Source organism: Panthera onca, chromosome A2, assembly GCF_046562875.1.
Source record: "Panthera onca isolate mPanOnc1 chromosome A2, mPanOnc1 haplotype 2, whole genome shotgun sequence".
Lineage (NCBI taxonomy): Eukaryota > Metazoa > Chordata > Mammalia > Carnivora > Felidae > Panthera > Panthera onca.
In genome coordinates this window covers 53,287,860-53,312,151 of record NC_138340.1, presented here as the reverse complement: position 1 = coordinate 53,312,151, position 24,292 = coordinate 53,287,860, and the positions used below count along the sequence as shown (strand labels likewise).

General features: G+C 39.8%; 1 protein-coding gene across 2 annotated transcripts in view; it reads right to left on the bottom strand.

The window, feature by feature from the left end:
• SYN2 (synapsin II) overlaps window positions 1-23,136 on the bottom strand; it is a 202,401-nt gene extending 179,265 nt beyond the window's left edge. Inside the window, exon 1 of one of the 2 annotated variants that reach the window (XR_014137280.1) lies at window positions 22,522-23,133. Coding sequence is in view for 1 of the 2 variants with exons in the window: in XM_060631789.3 (XP_060487772.1) it covers window positions 22,522-22,907 (386 nt within the window). In the remaining variant the exon portion in view is untranslated. Of the gene's footprint in view, window positions 1-22,521 lie in introns of both variants that reach the window. The other variant, XM_060631789.3, reaches the window with a different exon arrangement.
• Between the last annotated feature and the right edge of the window lie 1,156 nt (window positions 23,137-24,292).

The window sequence follows — 24,292 nt, the reverse complement described above, 5'->3', positions numbered from 1 at the left end:
AAAGAGTTACTACATGACCCAGCAATTCCACTCTGGAGAAATACCTAAAAGAACTGAAAACATATGTTAATGTAACAATTTGTACATAAACACTCATAAGTCTTATTCATAATAGCACAGAAGTGTTAAAAACTCAAATGTCCATCAACTGATAAATGGATAAAATATGGTTATCCATACAATAGAATATTGTATAGAAAGGAAAAAAGGAATAAAATCTATAACAAGGAACCAAGTACTAGGCTGCCTGGGAGGCTTAGTCAGTTAAGCGTCCAACTCTTGATTTCAGCTCAAGCCATGTCACACTGCCAGTTTGGAGCCTGCTTGGGATTCTTTTTCTCTCCCCCCGCACCCCTGCCCCACACCTCACCTGCTTACTCTCTCTCTCTCAAAATAAATAAATCAACTTTTTTTAAAAAAGGAACTAAGCACTAATAGATGCTGCAATGTGGATAAACCTTGAAAACACTATGTTAAGTGAAAGAAGCTGAACATAGAAGAAAGGGTCACATATTATATAATTCCACACACATAAAATGTCTAGAATAGGCAAATCCACATAAACAAAAAGTAGATTAGCCTGGGGCTAGGGAAAGGGGATATGGGGAACGACTGCCAAAGGGTATAGGGCTTCTTTCTGGAATGATGAAGATGTTCTGGAAGTAGTGCTGATGGTTACACAACCTTGTGAATATACTAAAATCAGTGAATTGTATACTTTAAAAAGGTGATTTTTTGAGAGAGAGAGAGAGAGGGAGCGAGAGAGTATGAGTGGGGGAGGGAGGACCAAGGGAGAGAGAATCTCAAGCAGGTTCCATGCTCAGCAGGGAGCCTAAAGTGGGGATCAATCCTATAACCCTGGGATCATGACCTGAGCTGAAATCAAGAGTCAAACACTCAACTGACTGAGCCACCCAGGTGTCCCAAAGGTGAATTTCATGGTATTAAAATTATATCTCATTTTTTTAAAAGAAAGCCCTAGCTACATAGCATATCAATCTCCTGCTCTGACTCATACCTGGAAATTATCTAAACTCATCACTAGCCACAGCATAATCTGCTTCATTCCCAAAGTGGGGTAAATACTAGAATTGCTTATAACTTATTACTTTGTATACCTTCTACTTCTGATTAAATGTCAATTTTCCAAAACCTCTTTTCTGACCTTGATGCCTTAAGTCCTTCCCCTAAGCTTTTTCCCACTCAGCTGTGAAATTTCTATGACTCTAATAGCATAATTATTCTGCCTTCAGAGTCAAGAAGTAGAAAAAAACACGGATTTTCAACTCAGACAAAAATTCAAATCCTCACCACTTTCTAGCTGTATGCAACTTTGGGGAAGTTACTTAACCATCTGCTTATATGTAAAATGGCAACAGCACCTCTCTGAAAGTGTAAAGATTCAAAGAGATAATATATGTTAAGTGCCTAGTCATAGTAACTTTTCAATGTCAGTTCAGTCCTTCTCAGTTTTGTAAAATGGATGAAGCTGACATTGGCCCCAAATGGGCAGATACTGTGCCCCAACATGAAATGTGTCCCCAACCGGTGGATCTAGGGACTCATGATATCTAGGGACGTCTCAAGGGCACAAATGAAAAAAATGGAGCAAATGGGTGGGACACCTTCATATGTGTTTAATTTGGAACCTGATTCCCAACCTAATACAATTCACAGGCTCATTACATCAGGTTCTGAGGCTCTCTAGGCAGGGAGACAGGTGTTTGACAGAAGAAACAAAAGGCACGCTGCTCCAATTACCACAAATGCAATGCATTACAAATAAACACATGTTTCCAGGGGCAGAATGAGGAGATCTGAAAAGCCTGAGCCACAAGACTGACTCTAATTTTTCACACAGGAGGTAAAACTACAATCTTGCCACTTCCACCTCTGATGATGAGTTTAAATGGGAAGGACACCACTGAGTTCATTACAGTGTGGAGACTGGCTGCCCATCAACAGAGCCTCTTTTACTCCCCTAGCCTTTTGTTTTATACAAGCATTACACATATATCTGATACTCTAAGCCAATTAAGAAGAAGAAATTAGGATAGATCCAAGGCTCTCTCTAATCAAAATCACTTCTTAGTGTGTGAGCTTCACAATTGCCATAGCTATAAACACTGCTGTGCGGATCAAGGGTCCTGAATCTAAAGGAGCCCCAAATTCATCTAGCAGTGCTAATTCAAATGATGTTTACAATTTTTCATTAGTCCTCATCACTATAACTATAATGTTCAAGACCCTTTAAAAAAGAGCCCATTGACCTCTCAACCCATATCATCTAGCATTCCTTTGTTCCCCTTTTCATCATACACATATCTACACCAAGAATACAATATTTCCAAAATAAGTATCTTTTCATGCCTTCCTGCCTCATTCCTCTTCCTGAAATGCCTTATTCCCCTCAATCTCCTAATTCACCCTGTGAATTTCTATTCTTCCTTTAAATTCAGCTCCGATGCCTCCTCTTTGGTTAATCCTTCCCAATCTAGACAAAATTAAGTATACCTCCTCCATTCCCTCAGGGTCAGAGGATAGCATGAAGGCCTTGTGCATACAAAGAAAATGTTAAAGGTAAAAATTTTGCTCATCCTTGTTGTGCCATTCATAATCTTTCACAAAGTTTTCACAATACTTTCACTTGTAAGAGATCTTCTAAGTCTAGTGGATTTCAAGAATATATTTGTTATATAATCCTTTGCTTTAACTAAAATCTCAGGAGAAAGGTCAATACATACGCAACAAATAAAACCAGAGTTGCTCTGGTTGTAATAATACAGAGAGGATCCAAAGTATCTCCACTTGAGTCTTCCCACAGTAAGCCCCGAGAATGGTCTGTGGAACCAGTTACCCCAATCCAACACCTTCTTTTTATAAATTATAAAACTTCAATCAGGAGAAGGGATATGTGATATTTAAGGGCATACAATAATTTAGTACTAGGGCCATGTCTCCTGTCAGCTAGCCCTATTACTTGTCATTCTTGTCTTCCTACTCTTGGGGGTAAAAAGCTACATGAAGAAAACTGATGAGAGAGAGAAATAAGAGGTTTAACTAGCCTTAAAAATGCTATGGGAGCTTCTTCCGTCAGCCTGCCAGCTGGAGCAAAAGATATGCCAGTATAATACCTACCTTGAGACAGTCTTAATGACTGGCTGCTAAGAGATTCCGTGGGGAGGCAGAAGAGACTGAGGGACTGGGGCGGGGGAGGGCATAGGGAGGGTTACCTAGTTAGGAGGCTGCTGTTTGCAGGGACAAATAATTACTAAGTCTCAGAAGGGGGCCCATGTATAGTATGGGCTTTCAGGGTCATCAAGAAGGGGGCATTATAGAAGCTTAGCAGGTATTGGTTATGTTGTGTATCTTGACTTGTGTTGCACTTTATACTTTGCAAAAACCCAATGAACTATATATTTATTATTTGGCACTTTAATACTTCAATGTTTAAAAAGTTTACCAGGAAAACAGGCCTCTGGAAGAGATCATAGACTGAAGGTCATAAGGCCCCAGAGCTCCTTTAGCCAAGGACTACACTCTCTGACATCCTTGTATCAACCCCTTCTTCACTGTCATGGTCCCACTACTATAAGCCTCCAGTATCTCATAGATGGACAACCAAAATATGCTCCTAAAGTCTCCAGGCCAACACAAGTTCTTCCTCCTCCATTTCTACACTGTCTCCAGATAAACCTTCCCAAGGAAGGCACTGATTGAATCACTCTCTTGCTCCAAAACCTTCACTATTCCCCACTGACTACATCTCTGAGCTTTGCATTCAAGGTTCTTCTTATCAGATCCCAATCTACTATTCCAGGATCAGCTCATGATTCCTTCTTATCAAATCACTGACTGCATCTGAATATGGCCCACTCTGCCATACTTGTGTTGTTTTATCTTCTTCTTGTTATTTTCATTCAACCCTAGGAAAAGGACTGAGAAAAAAACTAATCATTTGCAAAAGTAGTAAAAAGCTTAAGAAAGTCTATTCACCCCTCAAAATTACCCCCCATCCTCCATCCTCCCTATTCCCTTGGGGGAAAATAATACTTTAGAAAGTTCTATTTCATCTTCATATGATAAAGATTGGCAGCAAAATATAAAAAATAAATCTAGCTCCTGGGAAAAAATAAAAGTAACTTTATCTCCCTATTTTTGGTTTCCTACATGAGATGGTGATGATAACAATGATTTTTTTTTTCCACATAGCACTTCAGAGTTTACAAAGCACTGTCATAAACTACTTAATTTCAATAAAATCTCATGATAACCCTAGAAAGTAGACATTCTCATTGACATTTATACATAATGACATCAAGGCTCAGGTGACCACTAAGATTACTTTCCAATTCTCATATTCCTGGGATTCTCTGAGATAGATAAGGTTTATTTCGACAACTTCCTACTACTCTTCTGAGCATCTCTCACCCCATCTCCACTCCTCCACCACCAGGTGTCTATTCTATATTCCATCCATACGGAGTGTTGCTCTCAGTGTGGTTGTAATCTCCAATATGATTCCTGAGACCACCATAGTCATCCTCCTATAGGTATTAATAAATTCCTAGAGGACTCCAAGACTAGAAAATCTTTAAGATCCAAAGAACAAATCTTAAATGGTGACATTTTAGGCAATTTAAGAAGAGATGAGAATAATATTTAGAGAAGGAACTTATCCAGTGCTCCCAAGAAATTCATATTCCTTCAATAATTTTTTGAGGCCTACTATCGGCCAGCATGCTAAAAAGCTGAGGCAAATAATAAAACATAGCCTTTGCCCTAAAAGAACTCACAGCCTAGTATAGACCCCACGTGCAGTACTGATTTTAGCTCAAAGAATCCAACTCTTGACTCCACCATTACAAAAGTTTTTGCCAAGTTAGATGTAATCCCCAGGAAGACATTCTACCCACTGTCATCCATTCCTCCTCATCAACAATAAATGTCCCATTCAAAATCAAAATGTCCCAAGCAAATCAACAAGTAAACTTCCCAAGTCCAGAGAAATTGTTTCACATATTTATAAACAAACATTAGGGAAAACATTCAACTTTACCTGTATTCATAGAAATGCATGTTAAAACACTCAAATATTGCTTTGGGGTGGCTGGCTGGCTCAGTCAGTTAAGCATCTGACTCTTGATTTCAGGTCATGATCTCACAGTTTCTGAGTTCAAGCCCCTCATGGATTCTCACTCTCCCTCTCTCTTCTGCTCCTCCCCCACTCTCAAAACAAATAAATACACATATTTTTTAAAAACACTCAAATATTGCTTTTACTCCTATTAATATTAAAAAAAATAATAATGTGCTGAAAAGTGAGGTAGAAATGGTTGATGGACTACAAACAGGAAAAACTTTTTATAGGAAACAGTATAGTAATATCAAAAGCTACATATTTCATAATTTTTTTATCAAGTAGTTCCTTTCCTGAAAATTGAGAATGCCTATAGTCTTACCTGAAAATTGAGAATGCCTATAGTCTTACTATGCAATAATCATGAAAAATTTGAAGTCAATACAGTTCTCTAATAGAAATATAATTGGATAAATCATGGTACAAGTGCTATGAAAAAAATATATAAGTAACAACATGTAAAAATTATAACTGAAAAAACAATATGAAATTATGGCTACATAACAATCACAATTATGTAAAAAATAAGTTTGCATATAGTCAAATATTGGAAGAGAATGTGGAAAAATGTAGAAGCAGCTTCTCTATTGCTATGGCAAAATTATGAGAGAAATATGTTCTGTTTAAAACTTTCTTTAATCATGCTGATATACCTATAAATCCTACTTTATTACATTGCTTGTTTGACTATCTTTCCAAATAAACTATAAGTTTTGTGAAGATGGGACAATGTCTCTTGTGCTCAGCATTATAGTGCCAGTTCCTACAGAATAATTCATGAAAAAATGAATGAAATAACATGGGAAACTTCATAATAAATACCCTCAAGATGGAGAGGGAAAGGAGACCACTAAAAGTAAGCAAAAGGCTGATCTGTACGTGCCTTTTTTTTTTTTTTTTTTTAAGTTCTATTGATGGGAAAAACCAAACCAACCATTGAAAAATCTCTGGGAAGTCTTTATTTCCTCAAGACCACTGCTGAGATGCTCCTAAAAGGTGTGGAAAAAGACAGAGGGTGCTAGGTATTCCCAGGATTTGGGAGGAACACATGGAATCAGAAGGGACAGGAGCTTCATATCCTTGCCCTACCCCCAAACCCACTGCCCTTTGACTCTCAGAACTTTGCATATAATTATTGCTGGAATTAAGGGGTAGGATGTAGCAAGAGGGACTGGCTACCTGAAAAAAAGAAGGCAGAAAAAAATAGATCACAGAGAACAGTCTTTTTAGTAGGAACTTAAATTTGACACCATCCTAAAATCTGGCTAAGAAATAAATTTCCAGGTACAAAGGAAAATAAGAAGCTTTAAAGGAATTGAGCTCTGGAGTCAAAAATCCCCTTTCCTGACAACTTAAAATCAGTCTGAAATATACCAGAAACACCAGAAGGATTATAAATCATAAAAATATTATAAGTATTAACAAAAACACATAGGGAAAGGAGATTATCTTTAAGTTGTTTTTCAACCAACCTACGCAGCACCTGTCACAGGCCATACAGGCTCTTTCCAGCTTAAGCAATTTTTTTATCCATCCTTAGTGCTTTTAGGCAAAAGTGTCCTAATTGACTAATGGCTCAGAAAGTAGTTTAGCTACATAGAGAAAAGAGGCACTGAAGTAAGGAGAAAAAAGCACAGAGAAAGAAGAATCTAGATTTTAGATGTCACTCTACCTATTTCATGTTGTAACTATATACACAAATCACAATCTACCTGAGCTTTGGTTTCATAATCAAAACAGGAAGTTATACCAAATTACATCACAAGGTTAAGGTGACAACTGAGTGAGATGACACCTGCAAGTCAAAGTACATAAGAAATTATCAAGTTTTACTTATATGTATGACTTTATTACAGAATCCTAAATTTCCTTCCAGGGTCAAAGTTAAGTTGAGTATATTTTTTCCAACCAAAATGACTGCATAAGTCATCTAGGAGCTAAAGGAAAATCAGCCTAATCCTACTTTGCCAAGTCAACTGACAATTTATTCTTTCAAAGAGAAGACTTTTCATGTGGGCAAGTAGCAATAAGGAAGGACTCTCCTCTGCTCCCAATCTTAGGGCTGGAATTCCACTATTCGTTATTTAGGATTAGAGAAATTGTTCTATTTTCCAACTCCTTCTATGAAAAAGCAAAAACCTGTGAAAAGGAATTGCCAATAACCATTAACAACTTCTAGCTGAGCAAAGATTAATTTAGCCTACTGAAAATTAAAGGCTAGGAGATAGGGACACCGACAATAATCTGGCCTACAATTTCCACGAACCTCCTGACTTCGAGGAGGTTCCAACCACCACTGTGTCCAGCCACTAAAATTTCCTCCAAATTCCTCATTTCAGCTCCTAAAAATCACCAGACTAATTCTTGCACTGAAAAATAAGACCTCCTGTCCCAAATTGTTTCAGAAAAATATGTTTACCTCTGGAATGAGTGCCACCCAAGTCACAGGACATATGTCCATGGACTCAGAATGAAAGGTGTCAACAGGGAGAGAAGGCACAGAAAAGTAAAACAGCAACAACAACCACAACAAAATTCACCACCTCCACAGTTCTTACTATAATCAACAGCCCTGATACTAGGAAAAATATATTTGCTCCCCTAAATTCCTACTCCTAATAACTAGAAAAACTGCCCATGACAATACTTAAGAGGAAATTGAGAATTCTTCTTCATATCAACTCTCAATCCTACCTGTTGCAATAGCTTCAGTCCATATATATTTAAATCTGTGTGTTACAGTTTGCTATTTGACCTCACAACAATCCATGAAGAAAGAGGGGCAGGCATTATTACTACAATTTTAAGGATGAAGAAACTGAGATTCAGAAAAGGATAGCAACTTGCTATACCTGAATTCACCCAGACCATCTGACTCCAAATCTCCTATGCTTTCCAGAACATTATGATGCTTCTTGAGGTTTTTTGGTTCCCTTCTTTCCAAAAAGTATCAGTCTCAACCTTCCTGTCACCACCTTCCATGGCACTGTTCATTGGCTTTTTGTGTCAGAACCCAGAAGTTTCTGCAAGAGAATTTCGAGGTAGCATTAAAGAGAAATCATTAAGCTTAATATCCTTGGAAAACAAAGATGTCTGTTAAATGGCTGAAAGAACTGATATTCTTGTCCACTTAATATAAGCTTCCAACTAGATTAGCTATCCACCTAGTTCTATGACACCAGCAATTCTGTCTAGGAAGCTAGTAGAAAAATATACAAAATCCAAAGTCAAAGAAGTTTAGTCCTGGGTTCTAGTCCTGACTCTATCACTTCCTGGCTATGTGAGCTTGGGTCATCTCCCCATCTTAATTCCTTCATGCATAAAATGAGGATAACATTAATTATGCCCCACAAATACTATCATGTAGAGGATTAAATGAGACAATGAATGTGATAGCACTCAAAGAACAAAGCTATCTCAAAAATATCTTCCCCCAAGACTTTCAAAACACTAGTAATCAATGTTCTCTAAACTATATGTAACCAACTACTACAACCAAAATGAAAGAATATTCATCTAGGTTTGTCCTATTTTTTCTAAATTATTTTTAGTGTCATGGAAATCTGTCTACAAATAATTTTACTTGACTTGAAGTCTCCTACAAATACTCATATGGTATGCTGTTGTCAAAATCTGCTCATCATGGTGGAACACTTATTGAACATCTCTATGTCCCAGACTATGATTAGATGTTTTCAGTTTATTTCAATAGGTTCTCATAAGAACCCTTTGAGATATATTTTATTTCCTCTTTACAGATAAAGAAAGTGAAGTTCAGACAGAATAAGAAATTGCCCAAGGTCAAATGTGTGTCTCTGTCATTGAAGATAAGAAACATCAAGGTGTTCAGGGGCAAGCAATTTGGAACACTGTTCTCTAGTGATTACACAACAAATTGATTAAAAGCATGGACTCAGAACTAGATTACCTGGGTTCAAACCCTGGATTCACTATGAGCTTTAGTTTCCTCACTTGTAAAATTAAGTTAATAATAATAACCTATTTAATAACCTAGTAAATAAGTTAATAAATCTGCATAGAACAATGCCTGTCATATACCCAATAGATTATGTATTATGATCATCATTTCTCCCACTCTGCTTACCCAAACTTTCTCTTTTCCCTGCCCTGAAACCTGTACACTAACTAGCTTAAATCTTCTCTACACACACATTACCCATTACTGTTATGCTTTTGCTTTCTTTTCCTTTTAAGTGAAATGCATCTCTCCTTCCTCATTAATCTAAATCTCCCTCAGCCTTGAAAGGCTAGCTCAGATCTACCCCTTATGTGAAACATTTTCTGACTTCCTCAGCCCACAGCAATCTCTTCCTTCATCTGAAAAACCCTTTATACTGTCAAACAATCTAAACTGTAGAACTCACTTGATTTCTAAAAATCACTTGATTTCTGAAGATAAATGATTTAACACAAATCCCTAATTTTTGAAATAGAAATTGAAGCTTAAAGACTTAAATTGCCTTTGGTGACACAAAAAGTTAACTGGCAGAGTAGACACTTGAATCTGGATATTTTAAAATGTGTTCAATGTTCTTTCTACCATACTCTCCTAATTTTTGTCTTCCTTGAGATTCTGCACAACTTCTCAAGGCTGAAAGCATATATTCTATAATTATCTAAGTATTTAGCTGGTTTTGTGGTCTTAATGGCAACTAACACACTGGAGTTAGATGTTTGCTGATTGATTAGCAGATCAATCTTTCATTGGTGCCCTTTTGTCTAATAGGTAAAGCATTAATTAGCACTCAACAGAATTTAAATTCTCACCATCAGGGAATAATAGGGACTGAAGAGGGAAACATATCCATATGTAACCCTAGAGTTGTGTCACAGGGTCTACCACATCCCACTACATACCCTCAAATTTGGAGCCCTGCACCATGAGACTTGGGGCATAGGACACTCCAGCATGTCCCCCCCACATACAGCTCCCTCTCTGGATTATTACTGGAACCTGGAAGTATAAAAGAAACAGTATTCAATTGAGTTTTTATTATGAATATTAGGGCCTTTCAAGGATTAGAGTCCACAACAGAACAAAAGGGACTTCAGTTGCCTCCTACAAAGTCCAAGCCTCTTTTTGCAGGATTACCTCAAGCTAAAGTTACTGCATAAAGTTGCTAGGTCTCTTGAACAGAGAAATAAATAAGAGGTATATATCCTGGAAAGTTATTATAGCTGTAATTAGGAGGACTGGAATGGATGAATGGTCCTAGACAGAAGGAAAAAAGAAAGAACTGACTCCAAAATTTGAGAAAGGCTCAAGTAAGCAAAGACACGTTAGTGGCTAGGCTGAAAGAGGGGAAGAAATCGAGAGTACATGGCTATTCTCCCAAGAACAAGCATGGAATGTTTATGCCCATCAGAAAAGGGTATGTTAGAGAGTGGAAGAGCAGGTTTATCATCAAGGGAGGCTAGTAACAATAATTAATGCTTTTATACCATTTTACAATTTATAAAAATATTTTTGGGGCCCCTGGGTGGTTCAGTCAGTTAAGTGTCCAACTTCGGCTCAGGTCATGATCTTGCAGTTTGTGAAGTTCGAGCCCTGCATCGGGTTCTGTGCTGACAGCTCAGAGCCTGGAGCCTGCTTTGGATTCTGTGTCTCCCTCTCTCTGCTCTGCCCCCGCTCATATACTCACACTCACTCTCTCTCTCTGTCTCTCAGAAATTTTTTCATAAGTCATTGACTGATCCAACAAATAATTATTGAAAACCTTCTTTGTCATACCAAATGCTGGGGATACCAAAATTAAAGTTATAGTCATTGTCTTCAAGGAGATCTCAGTGTTGAAGGTGAGAAGATGAGAAGAGAGACAAGTAAAACCTGATTATAATACAAGTTAATTGCTATGAGACAAGCAAGTATATTATGGTTTCTAACACAAATTGAAAGAACTAAGGAAGGAGTAAATCTAGTCTTGACTCTATTAACAGTCAACAACTGAACTGAGTCTTGAAAATTATTCAGGCAAAAACACAGAAGAAGCCTTTCAGGTAGTAGGAGTAGTAAAACATAGGGGCATGGCACGTTCCATTAAACCTGAGTAGTTTGTCATGGCTATCAAAGTGGGTGGGGGCCAAAGACAGAACTGAAGAGGTAAGCAAAGTCAGATCATGAAAAGCTTACTGTGTATTTCAACATTTTTCAGTCACAATGTTGTTTAGTTCTCCAGAATTATCCTTTGGGTAAACCAAAAGAATTTTTTCACTAAGGAAAAAGAAACAAGCATGTTGGGTGGCCCAAGATGAGTATTTCATGCTGAGGGAAGAGAAGAACTTCAGAAAAATGAGCTTCTTGAGAGCTAAGTGTCAATATAATCTATGGAGGAGAACCTCAACCCTCTCTCTGACCCTCCCCTGTTCATGCTCTGTCTCTCCCTGTCTCAAAAATAAATAAAACGTTAAAAAATATATTTTAAAAAAAAGAGTTATATTTGCAGTAAGTAAAGATGATTTCCAACATAATAACATATACTCTAATCCTAGAATACTTCTTCCTCACCATTGTTCCCTTCTATCCTTTTTTTCATTCTCTAGATCTCACTCTCCTAGGTTCAATTTGGCAAAGATTTACTGAACTCAAACTATGTGTCAGACACTCTGCTGGATGCTAAGGATATAAAAATGAGTAAAACCCTAAGCCTGCTGCAAAGAACTCTCTATCACATAAACCAATCATTGTGTTGAGTCCAGTGATAAAGATATCCACATGACTGAAAGAGGGCATGGAGCGGACAGAGATGCCCGATATATTCCAGGAGCTAAGAGAAGGATTTCTGATAAAGGAAATATTCATCTCAGTCTCAAAAGGTGAATATGCGTTTAGTCAAGAAAAGGAAGGAAAGTAGAAGAAAAGCAATTGCAGGAGGAGTGGACAGCATAAACAAAGGGAAGGAATGCCATAATGTGTATATGGAACTGCAAATAGTTCAATAATCCTGTAAACTGAAGTTTAGGGATGGAAATGGTTAGGAGATTGAAGAAGTAAGCAGGGGTCAAATCACAGGAGGCCATGAACTTTACATATCAGACATGGGATAGGACACGAAACGCATTAAGCAAAGGAGTCAAAGAGTCACATTTGTATTTTAAATAGTTCATTCAAGCTATTAAGTGGAAATCATGATGAGGCATGCAAAAGTTCTAGGTGAAATTAATGAGAAATTGAAACAGACAACTAATGGTGTCCTCAGTTGAGACAGAGAATATAAGAAGAGCTGGAATAGGAAGGGAAGATAAGGAATTCAATACTGAAACAAATGACCTTGAGTCACCTTTAACCACCCAAATGGAGATGTCCAGCAGGCAACTAAACATACATGTAAAGATCAGGACAACGTTCTGGTCTAAAGGTTGAGATTTGAGAACTGATTGCATTTAGGAAGTAACTGAAATCTTGAGAGTGGATGGACCAGGGAAAATATGTAGAGTGAAAAAGGAAATGGGCAGAAGATGGGGCCCTGAGGAACACCTACATTTAATGAGGTAAGCAAAGGAAAAGACCAAGAAGAGAAGGAACTTTAAAAAGACAGTATGAAAAAAAGATTGCCATATTCAGAAACCAAGGGACTTCCAAATAGAAGATAAACAGTATCAAGCCAATCAGTTAAAGTATAGACTGACACCTTCCTTTGGATTTAGCAATGAGGTAACCTAGCAAGAACAATTTCAGTATTATGGAAAAGGTAAAAGCTCTCAGTGCAAGGGGGCAAATATAGGATAAGGAAGTGGGGACAAGAGTGAGATTTCTCTTTCATATCTGGAAGAGTGATTAAGAAGGCAAAGAGCAGATTTTTCTTGTTCCTTTCTTTACAAGGATGGACCAACCAGTAGAAAACGAGAGTATGAAAAGAAGGAAATAGAAGGGGTGAAATTTAGAGCAAAGACATGGAGAAGGCTGGAGGAGATGGGGCTTTTTTAAACAATAGACAGTATCCTCATGCTCTGAAAATGGGATAAAGAAAATGAGCATTGAGGTAAGAGAGAGAAGCAGAAGAAGAGCATTTTAAAGGAACTGTGTAATAATAGCAGAGAATACTGAAACCCAAGTTACGTGTTCAGAAAGAGTGTAATCCAGAATATAGCCAAAGTTTAGGATTGAGAGAGTAGTGACAAATGAATCTGAAAAGATAAACTGGAGGTTGTAAATAATCCTCACAAGCAACAATGAGTTAGAGAAGAATGTTTAAAAGGAAATTAACTCTAGAAAATCAGTGAATGCTTTTGTTTTAAGAATACTCTGAAATTGGTTAAGCTTTGGGTCAAGTCATGATCTCATGATTCATGTGTTCAAGCCCAGCATCTGGCTCTGTGCTGACAGCTCAGAGCCTGGAGCCTGCTTCAGTTTCTGAGTCTCCCTCTCTCTCTGCCCCTCCCTTGCTCGTGCTCTCTCAAAAATAAGTAAACGTAAAAAAAAAAATTTTTTTAAAGAATATTCTGAATGCAATATGAAAGATAGATTGAATAGGAGAAAATAATACAGGAACACCTTTTAAAGCCATTCTATGTTTCTCTCTTCCTTCATTTCTCCCTCTGTAACCACCCTTCCTTAATTAGTCACAAGTGAAACTGCAGCAGAGCTATTTTAGAATTCATTTATTAAATAAAATAAGGATTTATGTGGTCCTGTCCCTAATTGTTAATATAGCTGAGTCAAATGGGTAATGTTTCTTATTTAAAAAAACAAAAAAACAGACTAAATTATGTTTCCTTTCAAAAAATACCGAAGAAAACCTTCAAAAATTCTGGGTATGAACAGACTTCAATCTAAAAAAATTAAGATATTTCTCACCCTGAAATGTGCAAAATAGATCATAAAACTGCACAATAAGATCTGGGGAACTCAACAAAAGGACCAAGATAGGTTGGGTACCTGCATGTGGAAACAAGGAAGGATGCAACAATCACTAGTATGGCTCTTTACCCTTTACAAAATGCTTTTCCAAAACCTTGTTTTATTCAATTCTCATGACATCGCTATGAGATATATATGCTATTATTCCATTTTACACATAAGGGAATTTTTGTCTGTATTATTCCAGAACCCAAAATACTGTCTGGCATATAGTAAGTGTCTAATGAAAAATGTGTCAAATAGAGGGAAAGGGGGCTCAGTGAGGTTATGTAACTCTGATAGGGTCATATGGTTGATGGTGGAGCCAGGTCTCAACCCTAGGTCTTCTGACCCTTAGTCCTATATGTTCATATTGTTTCATGCTGCTGAAAAGAGAAGTGCAGAGTGACTGAATATAATCATAATCTGCTTTGTAATTTTACATGAACTGATTACAATTTCAGAAATGCCTGCTGTCAAGCAACAAACAAGGCCAGTATACTTCCTCCCATTCATAGGCACGCTGAATGGGCATCTTTAGAGTTCAGAGATTTATGGTATTTGCTCACTTTATTCTTTCTATAGGTCTCCTGCCCTATTCTAGGTTACTTCCTTCTGCTGCATTGAAGTAATGTCTGCAGAATAGAGAAACCTTTTTTATCATCCTCTCCTCTCTCTGGAAAACTATATGTAGCCTTGTGGTATTCAATTGCATCTATGTGGAAAGCTAAAACAAAGAATGACAATGCCATCCAATGAGTATGCAGAAGGTCCTACAAGATTTAGAGGGGCACATATAGCATGAGTGCCATTAAACACTAAAAACAGTATGCAACTCTACATCCTGAGGCCACTACATTTAACCATGCCCTCACTCTCTTTAAGGATATGATCCTGGGGCACCTGGGTGGCTCAGTCGGTTAAGCGGCCAACTTCGGCTCAGGTCACGATCTCACGGTCCGTGAGTTTGAGCCCCACGTCAGGCTCTGTGCTGACAGCTCAGAGCCTGGAGCCTGTTTCAGATTCTGTGTCTCCCTCTCTCTGACCCTCCCCCGTTCATGCTCTGTCTCTGTCTCAAAAATAAATAAATGTTACAAAAAAATTAAAAAAAAAAAAAGGATATGATCCTGAAAAAGCTGTGTATATATAAAATTTTTGTAAATTGAGTAACTCCAAAAGCAGTGGGGTGCTTACTATTTAAGTAAATCACTGGATTCTACTCCTGAAATCATTATCGCACTATATGCTAACTCACTCAGGTATAAATTTAAATATATATATATATATATATTTTTTAAATTAATGAATCATATGGTAAATCATTTTGCAAAAGAAACAACATTTTTATAATAAAAAATAATCTAATTTTTTCTGCTGGCAAGTTTGTCTTTTGTGTGTGTGTAGGAATCTGGCAATCTGGGTTCAGATCCTGAAATTTCAGCTTAACAGCTTAACTATTTAATTACTTTTATGTTAATTACTTTATGATTAACAAGTGATTACTTTTATGAGTTTGTTTACTCATCTATGAAATATTCTTTCTACTGTTCAGGATCACTGTGAGAATAAAGTAAGACAATGTGTATGCGTATGTTATATAAACTGCTCAGCACAGTGTATATGGCAGGGATCAAGAAATAAAGGCTTTCAGCCAATACTTCAACATACGTATACAAAAGTTCTTAGGTCTATCAGGAAGAAAGAAATTCAACCACATGTCCCCAATTCCCATCTTTGAGGAGGTAAGAAAGAGCTACTGAATGGAGAGTACTCAAAGATGAGCCTTTCATCCAAAGACATGTTTAGTCATTTATTGACCTATGCCTCTTCTTCCAAAGATTTACAAGCATTATGCCATAGAATAAATTATAAAGTTTTTTTTTAAAGAAAATAGCACAAAACTGTAACACGGAAATAATATAGTGCTGTAAAGGATCTTAGAGAATGTCTGTTTCAATCCTCTCATTTGACAGATTTTACAAAATCAACCAAGGAGGCAAAATAGTTTACCTAAGGATACACAATGGCACATTTTTAACGGCCTAATCATTTCTACCCACATCTTCATTTCCCAGGACAACCCACCTCTGTGTTCTCATAGTATCGTACACATGCTAATTACCATACTATAATAAATCCTATTTAAATATCTGTCCTCTTTGGGGCACCTGGGTGGCTCAGTCAGTTAAGCATCTGACTTTGGCTCAGGTCATCATTTTATGGTTAGGGAGTTCGAGCCCCGCGTCAGGCTCTGTGTTGACAGCTCAGAGCCTGGAGGCTGCTTCAGATTCTGTGTCTCTCTCTCTGCCCTTCCCCCCGCTCACACTCTGTCTCTGTATCTCTCAAAAATAAATAAACGTTAAAAAAAATTTTTTTAAATGTCTGTCTTCTTTCCTCTTGGACTGGAGGATCCTCATAAACAAGGCCTATGCCCAACTTATCCTTATATCTCCAGCATCTGGCTTATGTTAGATGTTCAGCTGCACTGAACATATCCCAGTTAACTGTTTTACCAATTTTAGAGGAAGGTATACAACTCTGGAAAACTTACTGTTTGGGTCTCCACTACTTCTTGCTTAGCAAGATACAGAAAAGGCTAATGTTATTAAAGATCTGAACTTGGTACAGAAAGACAGGAAGCAATCTCAAGTAGAGAGGGACACTGGTAAAAATGGGTCCCTGAAAGGAAGGTCATCATTGTACCACAGTCCAACTAACCTTATTATATTTTTGGATTTTGATTACTAGGCCTCTAAGAATCTCCTTCAACCACTTTACAATAACCTTTCCTGAAACAACAATAACACAAATAAGACAGTGAAATTGGTGTGAATATAGCATGATACTCGTGTGGCTCTTTTTAAAGTATGCATTAAAGAATTCCACAAAGAATCTTTAAAACAGACAAAAATAGTATTTTTAAGGAGAAAAAGGATTAATTTGAGGGATCTGCTTAAAGAGTGACTTAAGAGTAGAAAGACCTCTTTAAGGAAGATGCGGTCGCAGCTATAGTGGAGCCCTGGATGCCTTGCTCCTGCTCCTGACTCACCAGTGTTCACTCTTGCCCAGGAACAAGATGATCAGGAAGCCACTCCACAGTCATGGCTTTTAAAAGCACTGGGAAAACACTCAGGAACCAGAGGCAGGAATTCAACAATTCAGAATAACTCTAACCAGCCACAACCCGGTATCTTTGGAGAACGTATGTGCTGACTTGACCAGAGGTACAAAGGAAAAGAATCTCAAAATGAAAGGACCAGTTCAGTTGCCAAGACTCTGAGAATCACTAAAGGAAAATCTCCTTGTGGTGAAGGTTCTAAGACTTGGAATCATTTTCAGATGAGGATCCACAAGCAACTTACTGATTTTCAGTCCTTCTGGGATTGTTAAACAAATTACCTCCATCAGGATTGAGCCAGGAGTGAAGGTTGAAGTCACCATTGCAGATGCTTAAATCAATCTTTTCAGTAAATTATATCAGTTATTAAAAAAACAAAAAGAGTAGAAAGAAATTTGAGTTGGAGTCAGATGATGTAAGTTCTAGTCTCCATTCTCTAACTTCTTATTGGTGGGCAAATCATTCCATTTCTCCACAGCTAGATGATCATTCAGGTTCTTTCGAGTTCAAATGCTATAATTATAAAAGGAAAAGTCTCTATCAGTCCTTGAAAGAATCAGGGATGGAAAAAGATAAAAGTTAGAAAGGTAGAAAGATAGCAAAACAGAGGGATAGAGTGGTACTGTGGTATAGTGGGGAGAGATAGCTTAGTAGAGAGACTGAAGTTCTAGATTCTAGTTCTGGTTTTGCCATTAACTAGTTAAATAACCTTGAACAACTCACTGTCCCCTCTTCAGATCAAGATTTCTCCCATTTATAAAGTACCCAGATGATCTTCCAGCTCTAACCATCTAGAATTCTAAGCTATAGCCTACTGCTCTTACGAACAATGACATTTTATGGAATCAGTGTGTTTATGTTCACCAGTCAGAAACAGGACACACAGACAAAATATTTAGCAGACAGAAACCTCAAACCTCATTTGAGCTTCCTCCCAAGTTCCAATTCAAATATTTTTCTAGAGCCTCTCACAAGCACTGGTTCAGACTACCATACTTTGAATTCCCCTATTCTTAATAATATGGCCAAGGTTGGACCATAAAAGAACGAAAGTAGGTGCTGCCTAGTAATTCATCAATCCAGTCTTTTCACGGCCTTTGTCTTTTCTACCACTGTACTTTCCTTATACTATCCATTCTCCGGACTGAGCCAAACCTATCTTTTTTTATTCGAATTCTTCAAGGTTCAATTCAAATCTCAATATTTCCATGAAGCATTCCCTTCCCACTTCTAGCCCGCACCCATTTTTCATTCTTTTAAACTTCTATAGTACTACACTGCTATGGTAGAGATTCAATAATATTTGTAAAAAGCTTATTAATACAACATTTCACACATAGCAGTTACCCAATAAATGACAGTAGTTGGTGTTGTTGCCACACCTTTAGCACTAATTACATACCGTTTAGTTCAGTGTATCTTAAATTTAATGTGCAGGTGAATCACTTAGAGATTTTATTCAAATGCAAATTACGATTCAGTAGGCATGAGGACCTGATAATCTGTAGTTTAATAAGCTCCTGGTTGATGTCAATGCTGTTAATCCAAGGACTATTATTCTTTGAATACAAGAGGTAGTTTTTAGTAAATTTAAAAAAAAAAATGTATGCTTATCTATCCATCTTGACAGAAAGATCTTAAAAGAGAGATACTATGTCTCCTTTTTCTTAGAATATATACCTTATACAGAGAAGATGCTCCATAAACACCTGTGGATTTACCATATCTGCAGTTTCTAGAACATCTAGATAGTCTCTAGAATGCCTGTGCTACACTGATTTTCAAACCAAACATTGAGAGATGCTAAGATGAAAAATTTCACTTCATCACTGTTATTGAAATCACTGAAAATGGAGTCAGGAAAATCTGAGAGAAAACTTACCTTTTCACCAGTGAGAGTGTAATATGCAGAAAAAACAACATATCCAAATGGACGCTTGTTCCTTGTTTAAACACAGAGATCATTAGAGTTCAGTGATTTTATTTTATTTATTTATTTTTTTAGAGAGAGAGAGCAAGAGCAGGGGAGGGGCCAGGGAGAGGGAGGGGGAGGGAGAGAGAGAGAGAGAGAGAGAGAGAGAGAGAGAAAAAATATCTTAAGCAGGCTCCATGCTCAGCGTGGAACCTGACTCAGGGCTCAACCCCACAACCCTGGGATCATAACCTGTGCTGAAATCAAGAGTTAGATGCCCAACTGACTGAGTCAACCATGTGCTCCTAGAGTTCAATCTTAACTGCACTTCAACCTTAGACATGAACCTTAAAAGAAAACATGCATTGTCAGGCAATATGTATATATTTTTAAAATATTAACAATAATTACTAATAAGGGATATAATGATCTTGATTTCATTTTTTAGTGAAGCAGATACATTTTTTCAATGATTCTTCACTGCACAATTAACCTAAAGATCTTTAGCAACCAATGAAAACACAGTTCAATCAAAAGAGACAGAAATATCCTCCAATTTTCCCATCAACCTAGTCAGTGGCAAAGTCCCCAAATTCCATTGTTCACAATTACACTGGTAAACATTAGAAGGAATCTTAATCTATATTAAGGTTGCTCTGAAGGCTGCCTATTTAAAGCCCTTCTTTTAAATCTCCAATTATTTAAATGCTTGTTAAAACCCTCTTTATTTTAGCATTCTATAATTCAGATGAGACTGACATTCTTAAATTCTACTGGGAAGTTACACTCTGACTTCCTAGTCAAGCATCAGGAAAATAATAGTAGGCACATATGACACCTGCTCACTGGTATCTAGACAGTTTAAACAATAAAACAAATTTACTAAAATTTGCCTTTAGAGCAAAAAGCACCTTGTTAAGGCACTCTGCTTGTCATAAGCAGGCACCTGCTCCTTAACTTACAGAGAACTTCCAATAAAACCATTCAACAATATTTAACTGAGATGTTTTTAACACATTTAGGCATGATATCAGACAAAATCTGCAATCCTGAGAATTGCTATTAAGCACAGAAACAGAGAAGCATCAAATGCTGTCAAGCACTAAACTCAAACTGGGTTTATGAGTTTTAATAAATCAATGTTATTACTTCAGAGAAAATTCGAAAACAGCTGGGAGTCAGCCCAAAGGAAAATGGCTTCTATTACTTCCATCAGAAGTCTAGTCTCCAGGGCAAAGCAAATTCTCTGGTTCATGCCGGGCAGGCAGTCTTCCTAGAGAATAAAATACCCAAGAAGAGTTTCAAATCTCAAGCCACTGAAGCAGTTAGTGATAAACACAAATCTACAGCAGCCACATCATACACGTACAAATGAGTGTCTTCCTACCTGCAGGTACCTAACTGGTAATTAAACCCAAAACAAATGTCTTCAACAGGATAGGAGATCAGGACAAGGTACAGGAGTGTCAGATTCTTGCATAAAAAAACGAAGCACCAATATCATTCCCATTTTTCCCCTCCTTTTCCTGGCCTTTCTTCAAGACTCATCTTTTGTGAAGCTTTCTCCTATAACTCTGGCTCTCCCATTCACTTCATTTATTGAATGCCTGAAACACTAGTCTGAAATAATTCTAGATTCTTTTTTGTTAACCATTTCATGTTTCCATTTTGTCTCCCCAAATGTGAGCTCTCTGTAAGGCCCCTACAGTGCCTACCCTATAGAGGGAGCTAATTATTAATATTGCCAATAATATAATAACAAAATAGTAAGGGAACATAGCATAGTGGAGTGCCACTACTGGAGTCAAACGGGCCTAAGTTCAAATCGTGGGTCTACTATCTGCTGGCTCTATGACTTGGAACACATTATCCATTTTTTGTAAGCCTCAGTTTTGTGGTAAGAATTTAATGAGCTATATATTAGAGCACCTAGTACAGGGTTTGACATATAACATATGTTCAGTAAAGCTTAGTTACCTGCCTTTCTCACTTAATAAGCACTTGCTGATTTGAACTAAGAGTAATTACAGGGGGCTCCCTATGGTACCATCATATACTCTTAACTTTCTGCAAACACTCCTGCAAGTACCTTTGTCATTTCCTAACAAAGGTCCCTTAAGATTTTTTACTCCACTGTTCTGAGAAAAGGCAACTACGCAAGTCACCCAAATGACTATTCAAAGTAGTCATATTAGGGGCCAGCCGGAGTGCATCTCCACATCTACATCTCACTTCCATCACACCCACGCCAGTACTCCCTCCCTCCAAGTCTCCCAGTGAGAAAATGATAGAGAAAAGCAGTGAAGCAAGCCAAAAGAGGAAATGGAGATAAACAGCTCTGTGGTCCCTCTGTGCCTCACTCTCGAGAGGAAGCACTTGGGTCCAGTCTGTAACCTCAACCCCTGTGAGAACGAAAAAAATAAAACCCTCCCCGTATTCCTGGGGCGGGGGCAACCAGGCTCTTGCCTCTTCATTTCTTCAAGCCCTTCACCAATCAATTCCAACATCACCACCCACCCCATTCATCCCCTGGGCCAACTTCCTGCTACATAAAATAGAACCTCTTTAAACTGATGTGTCTTAAATGAACCTCATTCAGCTTTTACCAACTAGAGGTAACATTTCCCCCCAACCTTCACCATTCTAAGTTGAATATCCCTTAAAAAAAAAAAAAAAAGAAAGAAAGAAAGAGAGAATTCTTGAAGTTGCCGTCTACTGCATTAAGGTAGATCTCTATTTGTTTGTGCCCCTTTAACGATCCAGAATATTTTACCTCAGTCATCTTTCCAGCTGGAAAAGGCCATCACTTCCACAACCCCCTCCCACACACATATTTTTTCCTAAAACAAAAACAAATGAAAAAATCCACAAATCCCCTCCCTGCTGCACAAAATACAAGAATTTTAATATTCTTAAACAGACTTAAGCCATGCTCCATGGGAACAAGTCTCTGTACACCTGGGCTTTCAAATGTGTGCCTTGACCAACGCTGATGTCACTACGGATACAAGCCCTCATCCAGCCAGGTGAAATCTATCCCCACCACCCTCTCCCCGCACAACACCGATCTCCACTGCAAATTCACTCCGTGACTCACGATATAGAATTGTTGTTGGCTTTGAATGTTTCACCTGAGCTTTGATGTGTCTAGGCTGAAAGTCGGCTTCCTCTGCACCACCTCCCCTTCGAAAACAAACAAACAAAACTCTATTTTTTAAGATTCTTCCCTGTTGCAGAAAGTAGCTCTTTTTATGTGTCGTGAGGGATTTGAGAGAATCGAGGAAATATTTCACCTCAGGATTCACCTTTCCACCGCCCCCCCCCCATACGCACGCTCACCCGCCATCTCCCCACTGCGGGACCGTGCAGACCCCCCCTTCTCCCGGGTCCGAAACGTTTCCTTGGCGCCCCGGGACCGCCTTCCCCGCGGCCTCCACAGCTGCCCGGCAGGCCCCGGGAGCCCCGAGCGGCGGCGGCGGCGGCCGGGCACCTACCAGTCGGTGTGAGGCTCGTCGACGACCAGCAGCACCTTGGCCTTCCTGGCGGCGGCGGGCGCGGGCGCGGGCGCGTCCACCAGGCCGGCCGAGGCGGCCGTCTGCTTCACGGCTTGGGACAGCGAGCTGAAGAAGCTGCTGCCCACCGACGGCGCCGGGGCCGCCTGTGGCGCGGGTTGCGGCGCGGGAGCCGAGGCCGGCGGCGGCCTCCGCTCGGGGCCCGGCGAGGCGGCCGGGGGCGCCGACGAGGCCGAGGCCGCGCCCGGACCGGGGGGCGGCGGCGGCGGCTGCTGGGGCTCGGGCCGCTGCAGGTCGGTCATGTAGCCATTGGGCAGGTTGGCGATGAAGCTGCTGTCCGACAGCCGGCGCCTCAGGAAGTTCATCATCTGGCTTGAGGGGCTGGGGGCGCGCGAGGCGGCGAGGCCGGGCGGCGCGGAGGGCGAGACTGAGGCGGCGACGGCGGCTGGAGCGCTGAGGCGGCTGAGGCGGTTGAGGAGGCTGCGGCCGGGTCCGCGGCGCGCTAGCCTAGCAGACAGCCGCGGTGCACTGGGCCGGGCGGGCCGGGCGGCTGGAGGCTCCGCGCCAGGGAGCGGGCGGGGCCTGGGGCGGGGCCACTGCTCGCCCCGCCCCGCGCCGCAGAGCGGGCGCCGCCCCCGACTCGCCGCCTGCGCGCCGGGCGCCTAAGCCGCTAGGTCTGGGGTCCTAACCCGCAGGGACCGCCAGGTCTCCCGCAACCTGAGCGGAGCTCTGTGGGGAGAGCGTGGGAACCAGTCATGCTCCCCGAAAACAGGGAAAAGGGGACCGAGACCCCTACCACCTATTTGGCTGGGGATGAAAGAGACAGGTCCCATCCGATATGGAGACGAAGGAGACTGTCCCCACGCTCTTTGGAGGGAAGAGAGGTGTCAGCCTCCCCACCAGGAAAAAAGCCAGTCCCGTGACGCTGGCACGCGTACACACACACACACACACACACACACACACACACTCCCTGTAGTGAGAAAGAAAAGAACCACCTCCTTTCCCAAAGCTAGGAGAAAGGTGCCATCTACTCAACCTCCGGGTGAGGGAGGAAGGAATAATCTGCACCCACTAGCGCGCGCACACACACACACACACACACACACACACACACACACTCTCTCTCTCTCTCTCTCTCTCTCTCTCTCTCTCCTATGGTGAGACAAAAAATAACTAACTACCCCTTCCTCAATGCTGGGTGAGAAAGACATCCCTTCCATCCCAAGGTGACGCAGACATGACCTAGTGGGAAAGCAAAAGGTCATCTCCTCTACTTTGGGGAAATAAGGTAATAGATCCCTCCACCGGGTCTGCGGGGTGCATTTTTGGTGCCTGCACTTTAGGGATGGCTCACTTAAGAGCTCCTACTTCTCTCCCCCTCCCCATGAACCAGAGAAAAGAAGCTATGTGTAAGGCTGGGGATCCCTTGCCTCCAAGTGGGATATCTAAGGGTCCCCCACAACTTCTGTGTTCACCTGTCAGGCAGGGCTGCAGCCTATGGAGTACCAAGAAGTTTATCTCTTCAAAATTCTTCTATTTGTTTTTTCCAGTTCATTCATTGGCTAGATCTGTCTCCACCTCCGTGAAGACCTCTGATTATCACCTTCCATGTGCTCTCCCTAAATCTTGTATGACCTCTGGACCTTTGTTTTCACCTCTCATGAGATATACTTAATCCCTGTGTTGTATTGGTATTGGATTGGTGTTGTATTGGAACAGGACACCGCAGATATAGTACTTTATATTCAGG